Below are 22,007 nucleotides of genomic sequence, written 5' to 3'. Positions count from 1 at the left end.
GGTGGGGTAGACCCTCATGCTGTGGAGCATAGCTTCACACTTTACAGTGGACGCTCGGGTTGCGAACGTGATCCGTGCGGGAGGCACATTTGCAACCCGCAGTGCCACATCTGCGCACGTGCAGGTTGCGATTCGGCACTTCTGAGCATGCGCAAAGCACGATTTAGTGCTTCTGCGCATGTGTGAACGCCAAAACATGGAAGTAACCCGTTCTGGTACTTCCGGCTTCAGCACGGTGTGCAACCCGAAAATGTGCAACCTGAAGCATCTGTAAACTGAGGTATGACTGTATCTGTTTTTGGTCTTCTTCATGCCAGGACCCCCGACATCTACAGTATTGTGTCGACATAAACGAATCCAATATCTACTACATCACCCAAGGCAAAAAGCAGTACAGCACCCCCACAGAATATGGCTTTTGCATCAAGGTAAGAAGGGTGAGAAGCACTCATTTAATAGGCACAAAGAGAAGTGCCTGGTGGTAATACAATAATATAGTGCGCTTAAAATACATCCCTGGTTAGAGCAAGCAGTGAGATGTCTTGGACAGAATCCAGAATCAAACCTTACCACAACCTTTCAAGATTATTAAGATACACACACATACTGATTTTTAATCAATACAGTCAAATTGTTCCTACCCTGCACCCAAATGTTTTAATCTTGACTATACACCAGTGTAATATTGGAGACACATGTCACTCTTACACCTGACAAAGCTTACTTTCAGTGTGTGTACATATATCTCTATCTTTCTATCTATACCTACCATCCCAGGATCCCTCCCTCCTGTTTCTGCATGAATCACTTTTCTGGGCATGCCTCGAAATTGGAAAGAGGCAAATCCAGAGCACTAACTCAGGCAAAGAGGTGGCAGGTACTGTCCCCCGAGGGAGGGTTATCTTGCTGTGCCCCTGTGTTGGGATTGATTGCTTTTCCAGCCAATCCCAGAGCAGAGAAGGGGCAGACAGAGCCCCAATGGAGGCTGATTAGAATAAAGGAAAGCCGGAACAGTAAATCAGAATAGCGAACTATGCAGAAATGCAGATTCGGTGGATACATACTTTTGGAGAATTTAATTATTTAATCTCTAGATTTGGTTGATCCAGATGGGGAGTGGGTTCTGTGGGTCAGGGCTCATCCCTAGAGCGTGAGTTCTGACACCTTTCAAAAAATGGTTGGGTGGGGCAGTCTTTGACTGTCATTTCATGTGCACGATTATTGCTCTTACCTCTGCAGCCATGCAAGGCACGAAGTGGCGCCAAAGGCCTGAAGCTCTTCTGCAGCGAAGACGAGCAAAGTCGCACGTGCTGGATGGCTGCCTTCCGCCTCTTTAAGGTACAGGGAACTCTTCTAAAATATGACGTCCATAGAAGATTCCTCCACAATGCAAAGAGCCACTTTAAAGGAATGGTTTTCATCAGGATTGCGGAATAAGAAGGAATAGTTATGCTCCTTGCTCCTTGTCTGTTACAAATACAGGGGCGCGGGTGGCGCTGTGGTCTAAACCACTGAGCCTCTTGGGCTTGCCAATCAGAAGGTTGACAGTTCGAATCCCCACAACGGGGTGAGCTCCTATTGCTCTGTCCCAGCTCTTGCCAACCTAGCAGTTCGAAAGCACACCAGTGCAAGTAGATAAATAGGTACCGCTGTGATGGGAAGGTAAATGGCGTTTCTGTGCACTCTGGTTTCCATCACAGTGACCCATTGCACCAGAAGCGGTTTAGTCATGCTGGCCACATGACCTGGAAAGCTGTCTGTGGACAAACACCAGCTCCCTTGCCCTGAAAGTGAGATGAGCACCGCAACCCCATAGTCACCTTTGACTGGATTTAACCATCCAGGGGTCCTTTACTTTTTTTTACCTTGCTACAAATACTAATTAGCCTGCCCACCACAAAGTTACTATTTGCACTTAAAATCCCCCCCCAAAAAAACTGTACATGTTAAATACAAAGACCCATTTAATGTCACATCAAGTTTCACTCTTGATTGGGATTTGAACTTTGGACATACCAATGTTCAGACCCACTTCACTACATCTGTAGTCTTCAAACTGCATATTATGACAATTTCTGAGGATGTGTGGACTTTGGATAACGTGAATACAAGGTTTCCTGGTGTGGGGGAGGGGAACAAGTTTTTGACCAGAGTTCATTTGCAGTTTGCAGCCACAGAGGGGTCCTAGTTGGTTTCAGTTTGCACAGAGCAACAGGAAGGTCTGAAGGACCCCAGTTTGTGCTCCACATGAATTTAGTGTGCACCCTAGAATATGCCCCAGATTCCCTTGCAACATTCAGGGGTTCTAGGGGTGATGCCTCGGACTCCTCCTAAACGTGTTGGTGTGGAAAGAGTTCCCTGTGGTACAGTCAAACCTTGGCTCCCAAACGTCCCCGTTACCATACATTTTGGCTCCCGAATGCCGAAAACCAGGAAGTAAGTGTTCTGGTTTTCGAATGTTTTTGGAAGCCGGATGTCCAATGCGGCTTCCGCTTGAGTACAGTCTCGATTGTCAAACATTTTGGAAGCAGAATGGGCTTCCAGAATGGATTAAGTTTGACAATCAAGTATGCTTCTTCCTTGACGTAGAGAGCAATCCTTTACATATCTGCACAATAGCTAAGTTTCATTGAGTTCAGTGAGGGTTTATCCCAGGTAAGAGATGCAGTCTCAAAGAGTTGTTTTTTGTGTGCAGTTATGTAAAGGATTGCTCTCTAAGTCAAGGAAGAAGCATACTTGTACAGTAATCATGTCAATATTTGAACCAAGAGACTACATTTTCCATGAGGCAACCATCGCTGCAGGTAACCCCATGTAGCACCATGATTTTCAAACTTTCTACAGTCAAACCTTGGTTGTCAAACTTAATCCGTTCTGGAAGCCCATTCTGCTTCCAAAATGTTTGACAATTGAGATGCAGCTTCCGATTAGTTGCAGGAGCTTCCTGCACTCAAAATAGTAAATAGTACTATTCCTGTACTATTCCTGTACCTGTACTAAAATAGTAAATAGTACTTCCTGCTCTAGCAAATAGTAAATGTCAAGGTCACTGCCTAGAATATTGATCATGCTGGGCTGATGCTGACAGGTTTGCCTACCTCACAGATACCAATAGCTATTCTCCTTTCCGCAGTATGGCATACAGCTCTACAGAAACTACCAGCAGTGCCAAGCACGGCAAAGAGAAACTGCGTGGATCGGGCCTGTACCCCTGGTAAGCTCCCTGCTATGACTGTGTTTCAGAGATTTTCATTATCAGTGGATAAAGGCAAACATAATATCTGTAGAGTAAGGATGGACACACCTCCCTGTCAATTTCCGTTTCTGATTTTTCCAGTCCTAAGTTTCCTTCCACATCTGCTTGGAAATTGGTTTCAATAGCCTGCACACAAATTCGTTCACTGCACATTTCTCTGAATGGACGCATTTTTGCTTAAGATGTGCAATTTTGCTTAATATATGTGTTTTTCCTAACAGTTTTCCCCAATACAAAACATTTTTGTATGTTGCTTTCACTAATATGTGGGGTTTTTTTCTGCACTTTCCCTGATGGATGCATTTTTATACACTTGAGCATTTGTTTTGGGCCTTTAAGGATACATAAGAACATCTCCTGCCAGGAGCTAATTTGGTGTGCCAACTGAGGGCAACCCTAGAGGATCCCTGTCTGCTTTGTGATACTTTATGATCCTTAAATTCAACTATGAGCTGTCAGTAATAACCACTCTGCACCAAGACATGACAGCAAAAGAAGGCACTAAATCTGGAATACTCTCCCATTGGAGACTCCCCAGGATTGCAAGCTTTCCCCCCTCCCCCACTGGAAATAGAAGGATTTATTTATTTTAAATGGCAGGTTATGTTCTTCTATTTCAGGTATTATTAATTTGCTTTTCACTGGCTCTTGTACATGTGTTTTTGACTCTGTCATTACCTGGCCCGGAGATATTCATCAAGACTTGATTAAGCACATCATTTTAGAAACTGAATTGCAATTTGCATGCTGCCATTCGGGACCTACTATTATTGTAGAGATCTGTTGCTGAACCCTTTCTAAAAAACAATCCCATAGCGGAGCGTGTCGGATAACACCTTGGTGGCCATGGACTTCTCGGGTTGTACGGGCCGAGTGATTGAGAATCCCAATGAGGTCCTGTCGGTCGCGTTGGAGGAGGCTCAGGCGTGGAGGGTGAGTCTGCTGTTTGGTTCCTACTTAGAGATCACAGGGAGCCTGGCGATCAGTTGGGGAATGGGGATCACTATGCTGGGCATCTTTATTGAAGCAGGTATTACATGGGGTGATCTCTTAAACTCCACAGTTTGAGCTCCACCCATGTGGAGAGCCTAAACAGGGCTGCCTTCAGATGTCTTCTAAAAGTCTGGAAGTTGTTTATCTCTTTGACATCTGGTGGGAGGGCCTTCCACAGGGCGGGTGCCACTACCGAGAAGGCCCTCTGCCTGGTTCCCTGTAACTTGGCTTATTGAAGCGAGGGAACCGCCAGAAGGCCCTCGAACCTGGACCTCAGTGTCCAGGCAGAACGATGGGGGTGGAGACACTCCTTCAGGTATACTGGACCGAGGCCATTTAGGGCTTTAAAGGTCAGCACCAGTACTCTTTGTTCTTTGTGCTGCAGCAGATTGCTGGCATGACCACCCGTCCAAATTCAGAATTTAACATAAACAAATATATTGCTATTTTGGGGGGCGGGCACTCCTACATGGAACAGGGAAATGATAATTAACATGGCAAGCTTAACATAACTGAAACAACCTCCACTGTTTTCCCCACCACGCTTCAGAAGAAGACGACGCACCGATACAGCCTGCCGACCCCGTTCCAGAGCTCCTCGTTCAGTGCTGGTGAGTACCGAGGGACCCTGGGTCCTGCCTTCTGCTCCAACCATTTGGAGCTGCTGCCTTCAGCTCCAAGCAGCACAGTATCACCTACAACTGACTGGCAGCAATTCCCCAGACAGGCCATCTCTCCCAGTCCTACCTGGAAATGCCAAGGATTGAAGCTGGGACCTTTTGCGTGCTCTGACACTGAGCTGCGGCCCTCTCACCTGTCGCAGATCACTAGCGTAAAACACAACCCCTTCTTTGTTTGAAAATGTAGTATTAACAGCCGGTGAACGGTTGATAGCAGAGGTTCAGGGAAGGGCAAGGGTAGCTCAGTCTGTGGAGCAGGAGACTCTTGGTCTCAGAGTTGTGGATTCGATGTTGGGCAAAAAGATTCTGGCATTGCAGAGGGTTGGTCTACCCTCATGGTTCCTTCCAATTCTACAATTCTGCCCTAAATCCCAGCAGGCATTTTAGCTGATTTCTGGTTTTTATTTTTTTAATTTCTTGCGCACAGCTTTAGAGAGGATTGTAATTAAGTGACAGACTTTTTTTTTAATTGCCTAATTTAGCATTTCCTATAAAGGGCCAAGCTTTGTGGGGCTCATCTGAAGCCAGGCTACAGCTCGCATCTGGCTGTCCCACCATCTATAAATACCATTGCATGAAATGTTGAGCATGTGAAGGAGCAGGCTGGATAAGTGTGTCTCTGTGCATGTGCAGATTTATATGGTTGCATCTGAGCTACAGCATAGCCATGGAGCTTGACCCAGTGTTGGCTCATATGAACTGATAGGAAGGGGTACACAAGGCTGCCGAGGATGTAAATGCTGTCTTGCTCTATCTGCCAGTGCCAAATAATCCTGGTCAGCCCCACATGTCTAGGATGAAGGGATGGGTTTTCCAGTTATCTTGAACCCCAGCAACCCTCATTGCAATGACTAGGGGTTGTAATTGCAACAAATACATTCTTAACACTCTGATCAAGGCTGAGTTTCTGAAAGAAAGCTCTTTCCATTCCTCCCACAGCCATCCACAGAACCCAGCCATGGTTCCACGGACACATTTCTAGAGAAGACACCCAGCGCCTTATCGTTCAGCAGGGACTGGTGGACGGGTAGGCTGCTTGCTACGTCTCTCCAATGCACAACACTTGTGCAACACAATCCTATATGCATGCATACTCGCACAAAGTGCCATCCCGTTCCTAACCCTTCCCATCCCAGGGATACTGTACAGAAGGGGATTACATCAATATTGCTAAAAGCCACTTGACCCTAACAGTTCAAAAACACGTCAAAGTGCAAGTAGATAAATAGGTACCGCTCCGGCGGGAAGGTAAACGGCATTTCTGTTTGCTGCTCTGGTTCACCAGAAGTGGCTTGGTCATGCTGGCCACATGACCCGGAAGCTCCCTCGGCCAGTAAAGCAAGATGAGCGCCGCAACCCCAGAGTCGTCCGCACCTGGACCTAATGGTCAGGAGTCCCTTTACCATTAGAGCTGGGAGAGGCAGGCAGTTGCAAACACAGAATCTTCTTTCTCAAGCAACTGAAGCCCATCCCAGCAGAGCCTCTGCCAGGCTTAGGCTGTGAGCACTTTGCCGGCTTGAAATGCAGTTGGCCATTCTTCTTCCCAATGCGGATTAAGAGTGGCTTTGGTGAAAATGCACCAATATGGAGTATTTCGTAGGAAACAACAGGATAGCTGTGGGTTGTGGCTAACCTTGTGTTCACACCACTTCCCAAACCAGCCCTGGGGATGCGGCCTTGCACCTTAGGGGAAGAGGAAACTGTCTTTCTAACTGCCCACCTGCCTGTCCGCCTGCTGCCTCTTCCAGTTCTTGAATGAATTGCAGTCATACCTCAGAAGTCGAATGGAATCTGTTCCGGAAGTCTGTTCAACTTCCAAAATGTTCAGAAACCAAGGTGTGGCTTCTGATTGGCTGCAGGAAGCTCCTGCAGCCAATCAGAAGCCACGGAATCCGCAATGGACATGCAGGTTCCAAAGAACATTTGCAAACCGGAACACTCACTTCCGGGTTTGTGGCATTTGGGAGCCAAAACGTTCAAGTTGCAAGGTGTTTGGGATCCAAGGTACATCTATACGTTCATTCATGATTTTGACTTCATGTAGTAACTCTCTTTTCTTGGTTATGGTTTATAACGGACTATAATCTACAAAGTCAGGCTTAACTGGCAAATAGATCACATTAGGGGCAGAGAACCTGTGACCCTCCCAAATGCTGTTGAACTCCCATCTATCCCAGCCAGAATGGCTGATGGTCAGCGATGATGTGAGTTGTAGTCCAACAAGGTTGGAGCGCCACAAGGTTTGCATGGTTATAAAAACGGCGGATGAGCCACAGGCTAAAGAATTGGGCTTAATTTGAAATGAAACCATCTCACTTCCTTACTCCCCACTCACCCCCACATTAAGCACTAAGTAATGCTGACTGTGTTTACTCCCAGGTAGGTGCAAATATACCTGCAGCCTTAGAGACTTGAAGGTCAGCTTCCCGGAGAGAGAGCCATTTGCCCACCACCATAATTATCCCTTCCTACCCTCAACCAGCCCATGCAATCCAGATCATGCGCTCAGCAAGAGATATCTTGACAGCAATAGCTCCATATGACTCATGCAAGTCTGAAATCATTTTTTTTCAGGAGGTGGGGACCAGAACTGAGTGTTAGTGGTGTGGTAGTCATGAGCATGGAGCCTTGAAGATGTTAGTGCGAGAGGACCGCGGGGTTGGACCTCGGCTCACATCTGCACTGCTCCTTCTTGTGGGTGGAGGAAGAGGCGCAATGTGCCTTTAACAGCCTTCCTATTGTTTTGTCGTTTGCAGGGTCTTCCTGCTGCGGGAGAGTCAGCGGAACCCCAAAGGTTTTGTCTTGTCCCTCTGCCACCTGCAGAAGGTGAAGCACTATCTTATCCTTCCGGTAAGTGGTCGCATGAAAGAACGTACAAAGCTTGCCTTTATAACAGCTGCATTTGGACAGACAATTCCTGGCTTAGGAAATAAACCAAGATATGCATGAGCTCCTTGCACCTGCATGCAGCCCGCTTTGCGTGAGCAGGGAAACAAACTTAGAAGCTGGGGGGGAAAGTGTGCACAAGAGAGAGTGAGAAAGAGATAGAGATATCTTGAGTTTGAGGGAACGTGGTTACCAGACAGGCTTCAAAAGAATGAACATAATTAAGCAAACCAGCCTGGTATAAGTTACAGGTAAGTAGCCGTGTTGGTCTGCCGTAGTCGAAACAAAATAAAAAAAATTCCTTCCAGTAGCACCTTAGAGACCAACTAAGTCTGTTATTGGTATGAGCGTTCATGTGCATGTATCTGAAGAAGTGTGCATGCACACAAAAGCTCATACCAATGACAAACTTAGTTGGTCTCTAAGGTGCTACTGGAAGGAATTTTTTTATTTTGTTCAGCCTGGTATAAGGCAGGAAAGACATCTCGGCAATACCCCTTCCTGCCAGCAGTGGGAGAACTGAACAGTCACCCAGTCAGGAATCCTTTGGAGACCTGCGCCTTTTTCAGCGCTTCCCCTCCCCCCAAGCCAGCCTGGACCCTAATACTAGTTGTGGAGAGCAAGGGCAGGGGGGTTGGAACATGGCTCTGGCTCGCAGCACAGTTACTACTATTTTGTGTGCTCCTGAAAACTGAGCCCAGACTCCACTGCAGCCTAGCTTTACTCCAGGGGTAGTCAACCTTTTTATACCTACCGCCCACTAATGCATCTTTCTTGATGGTAAAATTTCCTTACCGCCCACCAGTGCTCAGTGGAAGGAGGATTTAGCTTGTGTCGTAGAACCCACTAGTGGGCAGTAGGGACCAGGTTGACAACCCCTGCTTTATTCTCTTTTGTGGGTTTCAGAGCGAGGAAGACGGACACCTCTACTACACCATGGACGACGGCCAGACTCGCTTTGCTGACTTGATCCAGCTGGTGGAATTCCACCAGATCAACCGTGGCATCTTGCCTTGCAAGCTGAAGCACTACTGCACAAGCGTCGCCTTATGATAGGCTGTCTTCCCAAGCGGCCTTTCCCTGTGCTCCACAGATTGGCCATGGCCGGTGACAGGGGGGGGGGTCTGGGGAGCAGGTCTTTTTTGAACTCTGTACACCGGGATCGACTCCGAACTTTGAATTGCTCCTTAATAAACTTCAGCTGCTGCAAGCGACCCGATTTGAACCTTCCCATTCCACCACCACACCGTCATCGGAAGCCTCCGGATTCTGAGCATTCGAGGTCGTGGCAATTGCACTTCACTTCTTAAGAGGACACGGCTCTGTTGGCGGGCGGCTTCCGCCATGAAAGGGAACTGGTGTCCGTCTGACCACTGAGTGTCCCGCTCCACTTCGGGGCTTTGTGTACATCTCTGATCCAGGGCTTGTTTTGGTACTGCACGCAAGAGATTTTGCTGCTACTTCAGTCCTCCTGCCTCCTAATGTGTTCTCCTTTTCTGGGAGTTGCCTTTCAGGTTTGTTGTGGGTTTTGCATCGCTTCGAAAACCTGTTTGACCAGAGGCAACAGCAGGGGACAAAAGAAATATTGGATGCACACGCCACGGGAAGCGATGCCTCTTGCACGCTAACTTCCAGCTCTCTTTTAACAACAGCGACAGAGGTTTGCCTGCCTCTCTGGTGCTTGGCATTGCAGCTTATTTAAAGCGGCAGTCTCCTCTTGGGATGCTGGGCCCATGGGCAGAAGGCTGGTAGAGAGTCAGGAGGGAATCCAGCGACAGTAGCTGAAGATGAAAAGGAAAAAGACCCTGAGATTAGAGTTTTAAGTGCTACCGACTGAGCTGTCCCCCCCCCCCCAGCTGTTGTCCAGGCAAAGACCAAGCCTGCACTGGAACTTTTTATAGCTCTGCCAGATTGGAAGAGGCACACAGGATGGGTGGGTGGGTTATTGGCACCGCCCTGGAGGCTATCTTTCCCAGGGATCTCTTCAGTCTGCAGTCCCAAACGTCTTTTTGCACAGAAAAGCAGAGGAACACAGATTTGAAGTTGCTTGGTTCTAGTCCTAGCTGCTCCCCCCACTCGAACACACAGGGATATTCCTTTCAGCACTCTCTCCGGACACCCTATTCTGAATACATTTAAACCCAAAGATCTCCACACACACACACACACACACACACACACACACCGCCAGCATTCTTATTGGATATTTGGTGCAATATGGCCAATACCACTGTGCTATAATCCCCAGCTCTCATCCTCTCAAGCTGTTGGGTTTTGCCGTGAGTTGGCTTGTGCTATTGCATCTAAGAATCACAGGCAAGGAATCGAGATAGGAAGAATTGGTTTTCTCCCCTTACATGAAAGGGGATTTTAAAAACACCCTGGGATGGGGAAGAGGAGAAGCAGGAAGGCTCTGCCACTAATGTTGTGCAAATCTATAAGGCCAGTATCTACTGTGATGAGTTGTGTATATATATAAGTGATGATAATAAATTGTATTTTTTTTCATACATTTGCTTTGATTTTGTACACAAGATCAGTTGTGAGAAAAGAACAAGCTAAGAGCAGCCAATTAAATGAATAGCAGAGATCACCCTGTAAAGAATCAACAGATTAGTTTATCTCTTTATTTATCTAAGACACACAAAACTTCTTACTCATAAATAAAAGTTTATGTTTGATAACTTTTTGTTTCCCTATCCTTAACAGCCCTTGTGGCAGGAATGAGCGTGAAGCCAACGCTGGGCTTCCTCCGTTTTCGTTACTGATATATCAGTTTCGCCTCTCAGTGCTACTCTTTGGGCCTCTCTAGCTACTGAATCACCCAGATACCATCACATTAAAAAAAAAGACTGCGTCAGAAAGGGGTGTCACTGTTGATTTCCTCCAGCCCAGCACCATGGCATTAGCTACACTTGAAATTTCGGTATGGGGATCCTAAAAGCAAAGCATGCTGGGTGATGCTTCTCGCAAGGCACTCTGGGCAATGTCATTTCCCTGTTCGCATACCGTGTGCCAAGTCTCGTGGTTTTGTTTGTGCATCACGAGTGGTCGGGCCTGGAAGTGATTAGGCAGGATTTGCCATGCAAATCCATTTGGGATTTAGCAATGGCCAGGAGATTAAGGCCTTGGGAGTTGGCCAATTAGCTGGCCTTTTTTAAGATCCTTGAAGAGGGACCCACTGGGGAAGATGTGAGGGCAAATCACAGAGCTGCCAGAAGCCCACAGCCTTCTCTATAGGAGTCAGAGAAGCCACTGCCTGGTCTCTGGAGGCTACATCTGCCTCCTCAGCACAAGCCACCATGGCTCCCAAAGTTGTATTGATAACAGGATGCTCATCTGGGATTGGGCTGGCATTGGCTGTGAAACTAGCACAGGACAAGCAGAGAAGGTTCAAAGGTGAGCTTCTTTAAACAGTGTTTTGTGAAACAACATTTTTAAAAAAATGTGTACAATATAGATAATTAAACTGAATTTTTTCTCTGCCTAGCTTCCTTTTAATCTGATGCAGCTACACAAAATGACATGATCAGGTTGTTTGCTTTTCCAATTGCTTTCCCGTTGGAATCGCTTCTAAGTATTTAGCATGGATGGTGGTGGTGTAGAGAGCCCTTTGCTAGCCTGGATGAGGGTATTCAGGGCACCAATCTTATCTTCAACTTCTTACCCTCCCTTCACCATGACGTCCCAGGGTGGGTAAGAACAAAACAATTACGCAATTTGAAAGCAAATACTTAATGCAACACCAAAACGACAATTTAAAATGGAGCGAAAAGGTAAATTCCAAATTAAATGCATAATTCTGTTTAATTGTTTATACCCATAGTTGCCAGCATGTTGATCCAATGAACTTGCCATGGATATAAGAAATAGTTACCTGAAGGCTGTAACATGCCCTGTACCCCTGAGACAGGACCATCTCTTAACATCCTGTTTAGGGAAGTTTTTAATGTTTGGTGTTTTATCGTGTTTTTAATATTCTGTTGGGAGCGGCCCAGAGTGGCTGGGGAAACCCAGCCAGATGGGTTGGGTATAAATAAATTATTATTATTATTATTATTATTATTATTATTATTATTATTATTCTGACTGCACAGTGCTGAGCTTCCAACTCTGGTTTTGAGTGTTTCCTAGAATGAGTGTGTTATCAAACAAATGCAGGGATCATTAGTAGTCTGGCTGCGAGCTTTTTAATTAGCTGCTGATTGTATTGTAGTAGCTTTTAAATTTGATTCTGGTGATGCATCACCTTACAGCTGCTAAAGAATTAAAATCTGTTGATTTTGTCTACTGCCTTCTATTCTCTAGCTCCAGTTTTAATTGGAAACTCAGATTTAAACTACATCAAAAAAAAACAAAAAACCATACACCAAACCTCTGGTGTTTTCCTGTTCAGCCGTTTTGAAAACCTGAACTTCCAGGATTGAAATTTGGAACTGTGGTTTAGGGTTGCCAACTTGAACACCAGTAAAAGGGGGGGCGGGGAACGGGGACAAGTCTGCCATTGTGCCCTTAACAGCAGCATGATACACTGAAATTAGCAGGTGAACTATATCATAACATAGAAATAAACATCATCCATCAGCTGAAGGCTTTAGGCCACACTGTTGATGAAAATTATTATTATTATTTATTTATTTATTTATTTATTATGTATAATAAAGTTTTCCCAGCCACTCTGGGTGGCTCCCAATCGAGTGTTAAAAACAATACAGCATTAAATATTAAAAACTTCCCTAAACAGGGCTGCCTTCAGATGTCTTTTAAAGATAAGATAGCTGCTTATTTCCTTGACATCTGGTGGGAGGGCATTCCACAGGGCGGGTGCCACTACCAAGAAGGCCCTCTGTATGCTTCCCTGTAACCTCGCAATGAGGGAACCGCCAGAAGGCCCTTGGCGCTGGCCTCAGTGTCCGGGCTGAATGATGAGGGTGGAGACGCTCCTTCAGGTATACAGGACCGAGGCCATTTAGGGCTTTAAAGGTCAGCACCAATACTTTGAATTGTGCTCGGAATCGTACTGGGAGCCAATGCAGATCTCTCAGGACCGGTGTTATGTGGTCCCGGCGGCCACTCCCAGTCACCAGTCTAGCTGCCGCATTCTGGATTAATTGCAGTTTCCGGGTCACCTTCAAAGGTAGAGCGCATTGCAGTAGTCCAAGCAGGAGATAACTAGAGCACAGCTCCTGCAGCCAGTTTAAAAGTTGGCGACTTAGGTTGGGTACTTTGGAAATTAAAAATGTCCTTTATAGCCCCAGCTATGAGGGTTTGGCCATTTTGGGGCAAGATGCAATGTAAAAGCTTTGGTCCCAAAGTTGGAGTGGAACCGAGGATGGTTTGGGACTGAGTGACGAAAGCTCCTGTGTTCCAGTGATTGCCACAATGAGGAATGTGGCCAAGAAGGAGAAGCTGGAAACCGCTGCGGGGGCTGCTCTCAACAAGATGCTGGAGATCAAACAGCTGGATGTCTGCGACGAGAAATCCATCCGCAGCTGCATCAACAGCATCCCCCAACGGCATATTGACATCCTCAGTGAGTATCTGAAAGGTTTGCTGCATTATCTGTTGCCCAGAGTAAGGATTGTGTTAGAAGGAGGTGTGCAGTGAATCAGAGCCCCCGCCCCACCAAAAATAAGTGTGGGCTCTCTCTTTTTCCTTTCTTTTTAACCCAGAAGGAATACTTGGGGTGAGGTAGCAGCAACGGCAGTAAGATGATGGGGATGGAAGGACTTGCTTGGGACTTCCCTAGATGTTTACATTGTGCACATGTATGCTGATTCCCACACACACCCAGGGGTGGACCTACATTTTTGGGGCCCCAAAGCTTGAACAGTTATGGGGCCCCTTCACAACCAGCAACGAAGTCTGGGTAACCACTGTTATCTTCTTCAATGGGTTTGTTCCACGACACATCGCCACAAATTCTCCATGAGTTTGCGTTTTTGCTATCCGCTTATGAACTCATTTTTATTCCTCTAGGATTTTGACCACTTTTTAAAAAGTGGTGGTGGTGGAGGAGAATACATTAGCCACAGCAGAGCAGCCAACTTACCGCAACACTCCACACTGACATCATTTGTGCTACTGACTCTCAAACTTTGAGATTGTTGAAATACATACAACAAAACATTAGTCAATTTTTGTGCGACTCAAATTGGGCAACTCAATTTGGGTCTACTAGACCCAATTTTTTAAAGCAATGGGGACTCAAGTCATTTCTGGGGGCCCTGAGAGATCCACAAGATTCCAGATTGTTTCCTAGTAGAGCCTCTCGCAAGTCTGGGACTGTGATTAAAGAAAAAGAAGAAGACATTGCATGTCAGATTATTGTGATCTATGTAGGTCAAGAATGTTAACCAGAGATGGATGGCGGTAGAGATAAATAGAGTAGTGTAGGGGGATTGTCCTCTGAAAAATTATGGAACAATGGGGTCCAGTGTGACCATTTTGCCTACACTCCTTAGTCCCATATCGTGCTGTGCCAATCTAAAGCCTTCCGGATTGGATTAGGAATTTACTAGCACAACACTCAAGCCAAGGGTTGCTTAGGTCCTTAGCAAAAGATCACAGTTGTGCAGGGTAATAATGCTCACTCTCTGTGGGTAGAAACAGACATTCAGAAACCACACAGTAGCTGCTTAAAAATTTGCAGTAAGGTGGTGTGCATGTGCAGTTATCACTTGAGACTGAAGAATCAAGGAGTGACTCTCGTGACTGGACGACCGCTGGTCAAACAACCCCCAGCAGAATGCTCATTTTACCAGATGCAATGTCATCTTTGCTACTGCTGTTCCCCACCTCACCCAAATAAAACCCTGGCATTTCAGAAATGGAAAGCCGGCTCTGGAATCTCGTCTGGTGGGAAAGAGTGTGGGTGGAGAAAGGGTTAACCGTTCCCCTGCCCCCCTGAAGCTGCCCTGCTCACATCACGTTTCTTTCGTGGAAAAGCAGCCAAATTTCCCAGAAAAGTGTGTCCGCACCATTAGGTAGAGAGAGGCAACTGAATTTAGGTATCATAAAAGGCCAGTAAATGGTTAGCTGTTACATTTTTACCAGCATGGTAAGTTACTTGCATAGCCCCTATGGGATTTTCCACCTCAGCTGTCCAAAAATAACTTGACTAGTTTTAGGTATTCTGCACAGTGACTTTGGGAGGCGGAGGGGAGCAGCACCACTTTCTGATTGCCTCAGGCAGCAAAATGTCTTGGGATGGCCATTCCCAGACATGCAGCTGACAACAAACACACAGCTCTAGCCTAATGTGAGCCAGTGTGGTGTAGTGGTTAAGAGCGGTAGACTCATAATCTGGTGAACCAGGTTCGCTTCCCCACTCCTCCACATGCAGCTGCTGGGTGGCCTTGGGCTAGTCACACTTCTCTGAAGTCTCTCAGCCTCACTCACCTCACAGAGTGTTTGTTGTGGGGGAGGAAGGGAAAGGAGAATGTTAGCCACTTTGAGACTCCTTTGTTGTTGTTGTTTAGTCGTTTAGTCGTGTCCGACTCTTCGTGACCCCATGGACCAGAGCACGCCAGGCACTCCTATTTTCCACTACCTCCCGCAGTTTGGTCAGACTCATGTTTGTAGCTTCGAGAACGCTGTCTAACCATCTTGTCCTCTGTCGTCCCCTTCTCCTTGTGCCCTCCATCTTTCCCAACATCAGGGTCTTTTCCAGGGAGTCTTCTCTTCTCATGAGGTGGCCAAAGTATTGGAGCCTCAGCTTCAGGGTCTGTCCTTCCAGTGAGCACTCAGGGCTGATTTCCTTCAGAATGGATAGGTTTGATCTTCTTGCAGTCCGTGGGACTCTCAAGAGTCTCCTCCAGCACCATAATTCACCATAATTGAGACTCCTTAGGGTAGTGATAAAGTGGGATATCAAATTCAAACTCTTCTTCTTCTCTTTTAATATCTTGTAAAACGCCAACTGGATTACCTGTCTGCATCTCTACAGTTACACACTCGTAGTTTAATGTGGCAATCATTTAGTCGTCAGTGTGAAGCAGTTCTCAGTTTCCCCTAGTGCCTGAGAACATTGGAAGGGACTGGAATTGGCTCTACCATTGGGCTAGAGTGGGAAACTGCAGCCCTTCAAATGTTGCTGGACTCCAACTCCCTCAGCCCCAGCCTGTTTCCACTGCTCCCTTCTTCTCACTGAACACCAAGGGTGGGGCTCACAATAAGATCTTTTGTCTGCCTGTTGCAGTCAACAACGCTGGCGTAGGTCTCATTGGTCCCATCGAGTGCCAGACCATCGAAGAGATGAAGGCCATCATGGAGACCAACTTCTTTGGCGTGGTGAGGATGATTAAGGAGGTCCTCCCTGACATGAAGAAAAGGCGGAGTGGCCACATTGTGGTCATCAGCAGTGTCATGGGTTTGCAAGGTAAGGCTGTTGTTTTTTTGGCTAGGTCTTCATTCACACAAGCTTTTTTCAGCCTTGTTCGCAAGCCCAGATTTTAAGAAGCAATTTCCTTTCTGTGTGGATAGTGCATTATGCAGCTTAGCCCACTAGGTGGCACCGAGGTAATTTGCATCTGGGTGGAGTCAGGAGTTCCCTGTGTCTGTTGTCTTCCTATGAAGAGAGACAATAAGGTTTTTTTTTTTGCCAAATTCCCGACTGGTGCATCTTCCTCTAAGTCTTCCATGTCACCTGCTTCCTGTGACTCAACCACAATGCCTTCCTTACTTATTTATAAGTAAGCTGTTTATATGCTGCCCTCTCATTAAATATCATTAATATATTTAAAAGAAGACACAATACAGAATAACTATTAAAAGGGCTGGCTACTGCATTCGTAAGAACATTTCCTACTAAGCTAAATCAGTCAAAAAGTACATATAGGCACTTTCCCATCTCCTGGGAAACACACAAACAGCAAAACACGATGGCCATTCTGTGTTGTTTGTCACCAGTATCTGATGTTTTGAGGTAGGCCACCTCCAGAGACAGATTCATGGAGGATAAGGCTCTGTTCTGTTTCCACTGTCAGAGGCAATATATCTCTGAATGCCAGAGGCTGAAAATCACTGGTGGGGAGAGGGTAGCTGTTGCACCCTAGGCACTCGGAGAACAGTATGCTAGACGAGGTGGGTCTTTCCTCAGAAGCAGTGGGCTCTTGTGATGTTCTCTGAACAGAGACTCCCTTTAGATTAGGATCAATAGCCATTGACAGACCTAGCCTCTTAATAAATCGTCTAGATCCGGCTTCCTCAACCTCGGCCCTCCAGATGTTTTGAGACTACAATTCCCATCATCCCTGACCACTGGTTTTGCTAGCTAGGGATCATGGGAGTTGTAGGCCAAAAACATCTGGAGGGCTGAGTTTGAGGAAGCCTGATCTAGATCTTTTTCTTAGCAAGCTAAGGCTTTGTTTGCACATGTGCAACAGAATGAGGTGGGTAAATCCCAAGGGGGCAGAAGGACAGACTCAAATCTTGAATATTTTCTCATCTAAAACAAAAACCAGAAACAAAAACAAAAAACCCCTGCAAGTAAACAGCTAACACATATGGGGAAACTGGAAATTTTTATCCCAGCCCATTTTGCCATGCCAGTTTTCACTTGCAGGGAAGGGGTGTGTGGGAGAGAGAAACCTTCAAAATGTGGCTTATTCACTTGCTGTCTGTAGTGCCGAACACTTTAGCTGCACAGAAACTCCATGTGAAAGTAGCAAAAAAGGATCAGGGTGGCTGGTGTAGGAGACTTTTAAGCAGATAGCAGGTCTTTTTTTGTTTGTTTGTTTAAGTTAAGATTTTATAGTACAGTGTTACCTTGGGTTAAGAACTTAATTCGTTCTGGAGGCCCGCTCTTAACCTGAAACTGTTTTTAACCTGAGGTACCACTTTAGCTAATGGGGCCTCCCGCTGCTGCCGTGCCACTGGCGCACGATTTCTGTTCTCATCCTGAGGTAAAGTTCTTAACCCGAGGTACTATTTCTGAGTTAGCTGAGTCTGTAACCTGAAGCATCTGTAACCTGAAGTGTCTGTAACCGGAGGTACCACTTTACTCTGTATAGAACGCATGCCCCCTCTCTCTGTATAGGTGTGTGTATGTGTACACACACACACACCTCCATTGTAACTTGTGTAACTGTCATTTTATATTGAAATGTTGCCTGAAAGTTGTCAAAGCCAGTGGCTCATACAATAAATTTGATGCCTGAATAAACGAGGACATAATTTTGTTTGACTTGACCATCAGAATGGTCTACCTGCAGGATTTGTCTGTGTCCAGCCTCTTGCTAATCTCTTCTTTTTCAGGCATCGTGTTCAATGACATCTACACAGCTTCCAAATTTGCCATTGAGGGCTTCTGCGAAAGCCTCATCATCCAGGCGCTCAAGTTCAATATCTTGTGAGTGGCTAATCGGCAAGTGATGCTTTTAGACCCCTTCTCCTCCCCTGCCATGCCCATACAGTTAGGGTTGCCTTCTTTTGCATTTCTGGCAAGTCTCCTTCGGTTTCGACAGCTGCAAAAGCGGAAGGCGTTCAACAGGGGTAGCTTTTTTCCGGTTGAAAGAGTCTAGTGAATGGAAGAGCTTCACTTCATGAATTTCTGGCAGGGGAAAAAAGTGGTCACTTAAATAATGGGGAATAGTGGTGCTATTCACAGGATAAAACAGCTGGTGGTCAGACGAAGTTCACTCTGATCAGATCAGAGTTAGCATCTCTCTTTGGGTAGTTTAGCTCTTCAGGAGGGGTAAGTGGGAAAACAGGGAGAATTCAAGTTGATTTAGTGCTCATTTGTCTCAAAGCGGGGTGGCAACCTCACCACACATTTAAAGCAGTACTATACCACTTTAAGCATTCATGGCTTCCCATTCCCAAAGAATTCTGGGAACTGTAGTTTATTAAGTGTTCTGAGAATTGTTAGGAGATCCCTATTCCCCTCATGAAACTGCAATTCTAATAATTCTGTGGGGGTTCCCTTTGGACTCTTTTCTCTTCTCTTCTCTTCTCTTCCTTTTCTTTTGCTAGCAGGTCATGTTGAATCCAGCCAGCTTTTTTAAGAATCACAAATGGGAGCTAAGGCATGTGGGGGGGGGGGCTACATAAATAAAGGATTTTGAACAGTGTATATTTAGGATTGGTGTTCTTTCCCCACCCCCCCAATATAGCTTCCAAATTAGCCGCTTTTTCAGTCATGGTTCGCTACAGTCATACCCAGAATAGACAGGGTGACTGAGGTTAGTCATCTGTATTGATCTGAATGGGCTTACTCTGCGTATGACTTAGTTGGATCGAGCGCAGCCGTTTCTCACTGCCACTGCCACTCCCTCCAACAATTGCTCATAACCTGACATGGTGGCTCCCTTCCTCACAGCCGAAATGGAGGGAGGACCCCACAGGCACCAGAAAAGAATGCCTGGCTTAAGGATGAACCTTACATATTGTGTGCTTGGCTTGTAGTGTCAGTTTGATAGAGCCTGGCCCAGTCGTGACTGAGTTTGAGATGAAGGTCTATGAAGACGCAGAGAAAGCTGACTACTCCCAGACGGATCCTGAGACGGCCGAAATATTCACCAATGTCTACCTGAAAAATTCCAAGGCCATCTTTTCCAGCTTGGGCCAGACCCCTGAAGATGTAGCTGAGGTGGAATTAACTAATGTCTTCTTTATGTGTGACAAGGGCTGCCGTTATTATTATTATTATTATCACTTGCAGGAATTTCTATGCTGCTCAACACACAAAATTCCGCTGCACATTTTAGGATTGTAAAGCACTTGTAGAACCAAGCATAGGGGGAAAACAGCACAGCATCTTCAGTAGAATGGACAACCTGGCTGGTTCACACCACAGGCAAAGTCTGTGAGAATATAAAAGCTTTAAGCACATGTCTAAAGCAACCATTCTGAATCTTGGGCCCCCGGCCTTGGTAGACTACAACTCCCATCGCTCCTGACCACTGGTCCTGCTAGCTAGGGATGATGGGAGTTGTAGTCATTAGCTATCCCTGTCCAGGTAGGGGTGCCACTGAGGCCACCCGAGCCTCAAGCAGCAGCAATGCATCCAAAATTACCCCCAAACTGTGTACCTGCTCCTTCAGAAGGAATGTAACCCCATCGAAAGCGGCAGCCTCCCATCCAACTGGTTAGATGCAAATTAGCAGTCTCTCACCCAATGTTGCTCAAGAATTCAAAGAAACAAAACAACAACAACACAACAGTGCAGTATTGAACGGTGCAGTCTGCCATCTTGATTCAAGTTGTATCCAAGCACAGGTGGAAACCTGCTCCTTAATCACAGGAACCATCTTGCAAAATTTGGTTAAGGTACCTAAACACATACAGATCAGACAAACAACTTTCCAAAATATATAGCGGATGTGGTCAACTGATTAATCGCAAGAGTTTTAGTAGGTTCCATTGATTAATCAATTAAGGCTGGATCTACACTGACCTTTTTAATGTTATTACAACGATATTAGATATATAATTCTAAAACATCACAGGGCATACTGGCAAATAAAAAATGCTCCTTAACCTTGTTTCCCCCCTGTAACAACAGAGTTTCTCTATTGCAGGTTCCTGGTTGCTCAGCAGCTTCCTCTGGTGTCTAATAATAATAATAATAATAATAATAATAATAATAATAATTTATTCATTCATTCATTCCCTACCCATCTGGCTGGATTTCTCCAGCAACTCTGGGCAGCTACCAACAGAATTGATGATAATGATGATGATGATGATAATAAAGTGATAAAACATCAGACATGAAAAGCTTCCCTAAACAGGGCTGCCTTCAGATGTCTTCTAAAAGTTAGATAGCTGCTTATTTCCTTGACATCTGATGGGAGGGCGTTCCACAGGGCGGGCGCCACCACCGAGAAGGCCCTCTGCCTGGATCCCTGTAACCTCACTTCTTGCAGTGAGGGAACTGCCAGAAGGCCCTCAGAGCTGGACCTCAGTGTCTGGCCTGAACGATGGAGGTGGAGACGCTCCTTCAGGTATTAACATTACAAGCATTATGAAAATCATTCCTTAACCCTTCCTTAACGTTATAAACGATGAGTGTAGATCCGCCCTATGATTCCTTTAACCGAGTGAGTAGCCACAACCAGCAGCCACACACATCTAAAATTAGAGGCCTCCTTTTCTGGCACCTCAGATTTCATCAATCTCTCAATAAATAGGCACCAGAAGAGCAAAATAAATCCTTGTGAGGCTGGGGGGTTGGATTACCATTGTGAGGGAAGATGGGCTTTGGAGTGCAACCCCATCTGCAGAGCCACAGGTTTCCCAGCTCTGCCTTTGTGTGGATATCCTCTGGCATTTATTTACATGGGTGTCCTGTGTTTCCCTCCACAGCACACGCTGAAGGTCATCACCACGGCCAAGCCGCCCTTCCGCCACCAGACCAACGCCATCTACACGCCCATGACGGCTCTCAAGCACGCCGACCCCACCGGGGCCTTGATGACCGACTCGTTCTACAAGATGGTCTTCAAATATGATACCCTCTTGCACGTCAGCCTGAAGGCCATTCGGCTGCTCCGATGGCAAGCCCAGAAAATGAGGCAAGGAGCCAGGCTGTTGGGCTTCAGATGAGGAGGCCCTTCGGAGGCCGGAGAGAGAGACTGGGGAACGGAAGATCCCTAAAGAGATTCACTTCTCTTTTTACCAAACTTTCTGTTCGCACATTCGAAACACTTTAAAACCCTCAATTCTATTCTCACTACTTCTGACTAGGCTTTTTGTTTTTTGTAATTCACACCCTGGAGCCCTGCTTTGTGTTTATTTGCATTCTTTAACCCCCGTTCTCCCTTTGAATTGACCCAGAGATGAGGTTGAAAGGCCCGTGTTCATGCAGAAGCTGAGTAGGAGCAGCAGTAGCCAGGAAGGCACGGCTCTGAGCAGTCCCAGGATAGCAAACCACTTGGAAATCTGTGAACTGGTCTCACCTCTTAGGACAAAGAGCAGCAGTGCAAAAAAACAAAAACAAATAAAGGCTGAACTGTGCAATATGTTAAATACAAGTGGCTTGCAGCCACATGGGGGGATTAGAGAAATTAATCCCAGGCAAGGGGGGGGGGGAATTGCCATCCAGATTTGAGGTTTAACCCTCCCCTCCCCTGGCGTGATTCTGACAAAAATCCTCTCTCCCCGGCCCCTCCTTGCTGCAATTAGCAATAGCAACAAAAAAAGAGGTTTCCTTGCTGCTCTTTTTGTTTGTTTGTGGTAAATGTGATAGC

At 46.1% G+C, this 22,007-nt stretch overlaps 2 protein-coding genes across 2 annotated transcripts in view; both read left to right on the top strand.

Annotated features, from left to right (window-relative positions):
• GRB7 (growth factor receptor bound protein 7) overlaps nucleotides 1–9,085 on the top strand; it is a 67,997-nt gene extending 58,912 nt beyond the window's left edge. The window contains 8 exon segments of the mRNA XM_053360751.1: nucleotides 318–428; nucleotides 1,240–1,338; nucleotides 3,134–3,214; nucleotides 4,073–4,189; nucleotides 4,800–4,860; nucleotides 5,869–5,956; nucleotides 7,686–7,779; nucleotides 8,722–9,085. Of these exon segments, the coding sequence (XP_053216726.1) occupies nucleotides 318–428; nucleotides 1,240–1,338; nucleotides 3,134–3,214; nucleotides 4,073–4,189; nucleotides 4,800–4,860; nucleotides 5,869–5,956; nucleotides 7,686–7,779; nucleotides 8,722–8,868 (798 nt within the window). The 3' untranslated portion in view covers nucleotides 8,869–9,085.
• A 407-nt stretch (nucleotides 9,086–9,492) lies between these two features.
• LOC128399375 (retinol dehydrogenase 8-like) lies at nucleotides 9,493–21,493 on the top strand. Its single transcript, XM_053360752.1, has 6 exons — nucleotides 9,493–11,214; nucleotides 13,187–13,348; nucleotides 16,016–16,195; nucleotides 18,073–18,166; nucleotides 19,222–19,405; nucleotides 21,124–21,493. Exons 1-6 carry the CDS (start codon nucleotides 11,118–11,120, stop codon nucleotides 21,361–21,363), a joined length of 957 nt encoding a protein of 318 aa, XP_053216727.1. The 5' UTR covers nucleotides 9,493–11,117; the 3' UTR covers nucleotides 21,364–21,493.
• Nucleotides 21,494–22,007: the final 514 nt, after the last annotated feature.

This window comes from Podarcis raffonei, chromosome 13 (genome assembly GCF_027172205.1).
Source record: "Podarcis raffonei isolate rPodRaf1 chromosome 13, rPodRaf1.pri, whole genome shotgun sequence".
Taxonomy (NCBI): Eukaryota; Metazoa; Chordata; class Lepidosauria; order Squamata; family Lacertidae; genus Podarcis; species Podarcis raffonei.
This window is presented reverse-complemented; position numbering and strand designations above follow the sequence as displayed.

What these genes read in the sequence shown, in the direction of transcription:
- LOC128399375 (XM_053360752.1), top strand. Translation starts at nt 11,118, where the DNA reads ATGGCTCCCAAAGTTGTATTGATAACAGGATGCTCATCTGGGATTGGG. An exon ending in ACGGCATATTGACATCCTCA is followed by an intron (nt 13,349 to 16,015) that starts GTGAGTATCTGA and finishes TGCCTGTTGCAG; the next exon opens with TCAACAACGCTGGCGTAGGT. An exon ending in CAGTGTCATGGGTTTGCAAG is followed by an intron (nt 16,196 to 18,072) that starts GTAAGGCTGTTG and finishes CTTCTTTTTCAG; the next exon opens with GCATCGTGTTCAATGACATC.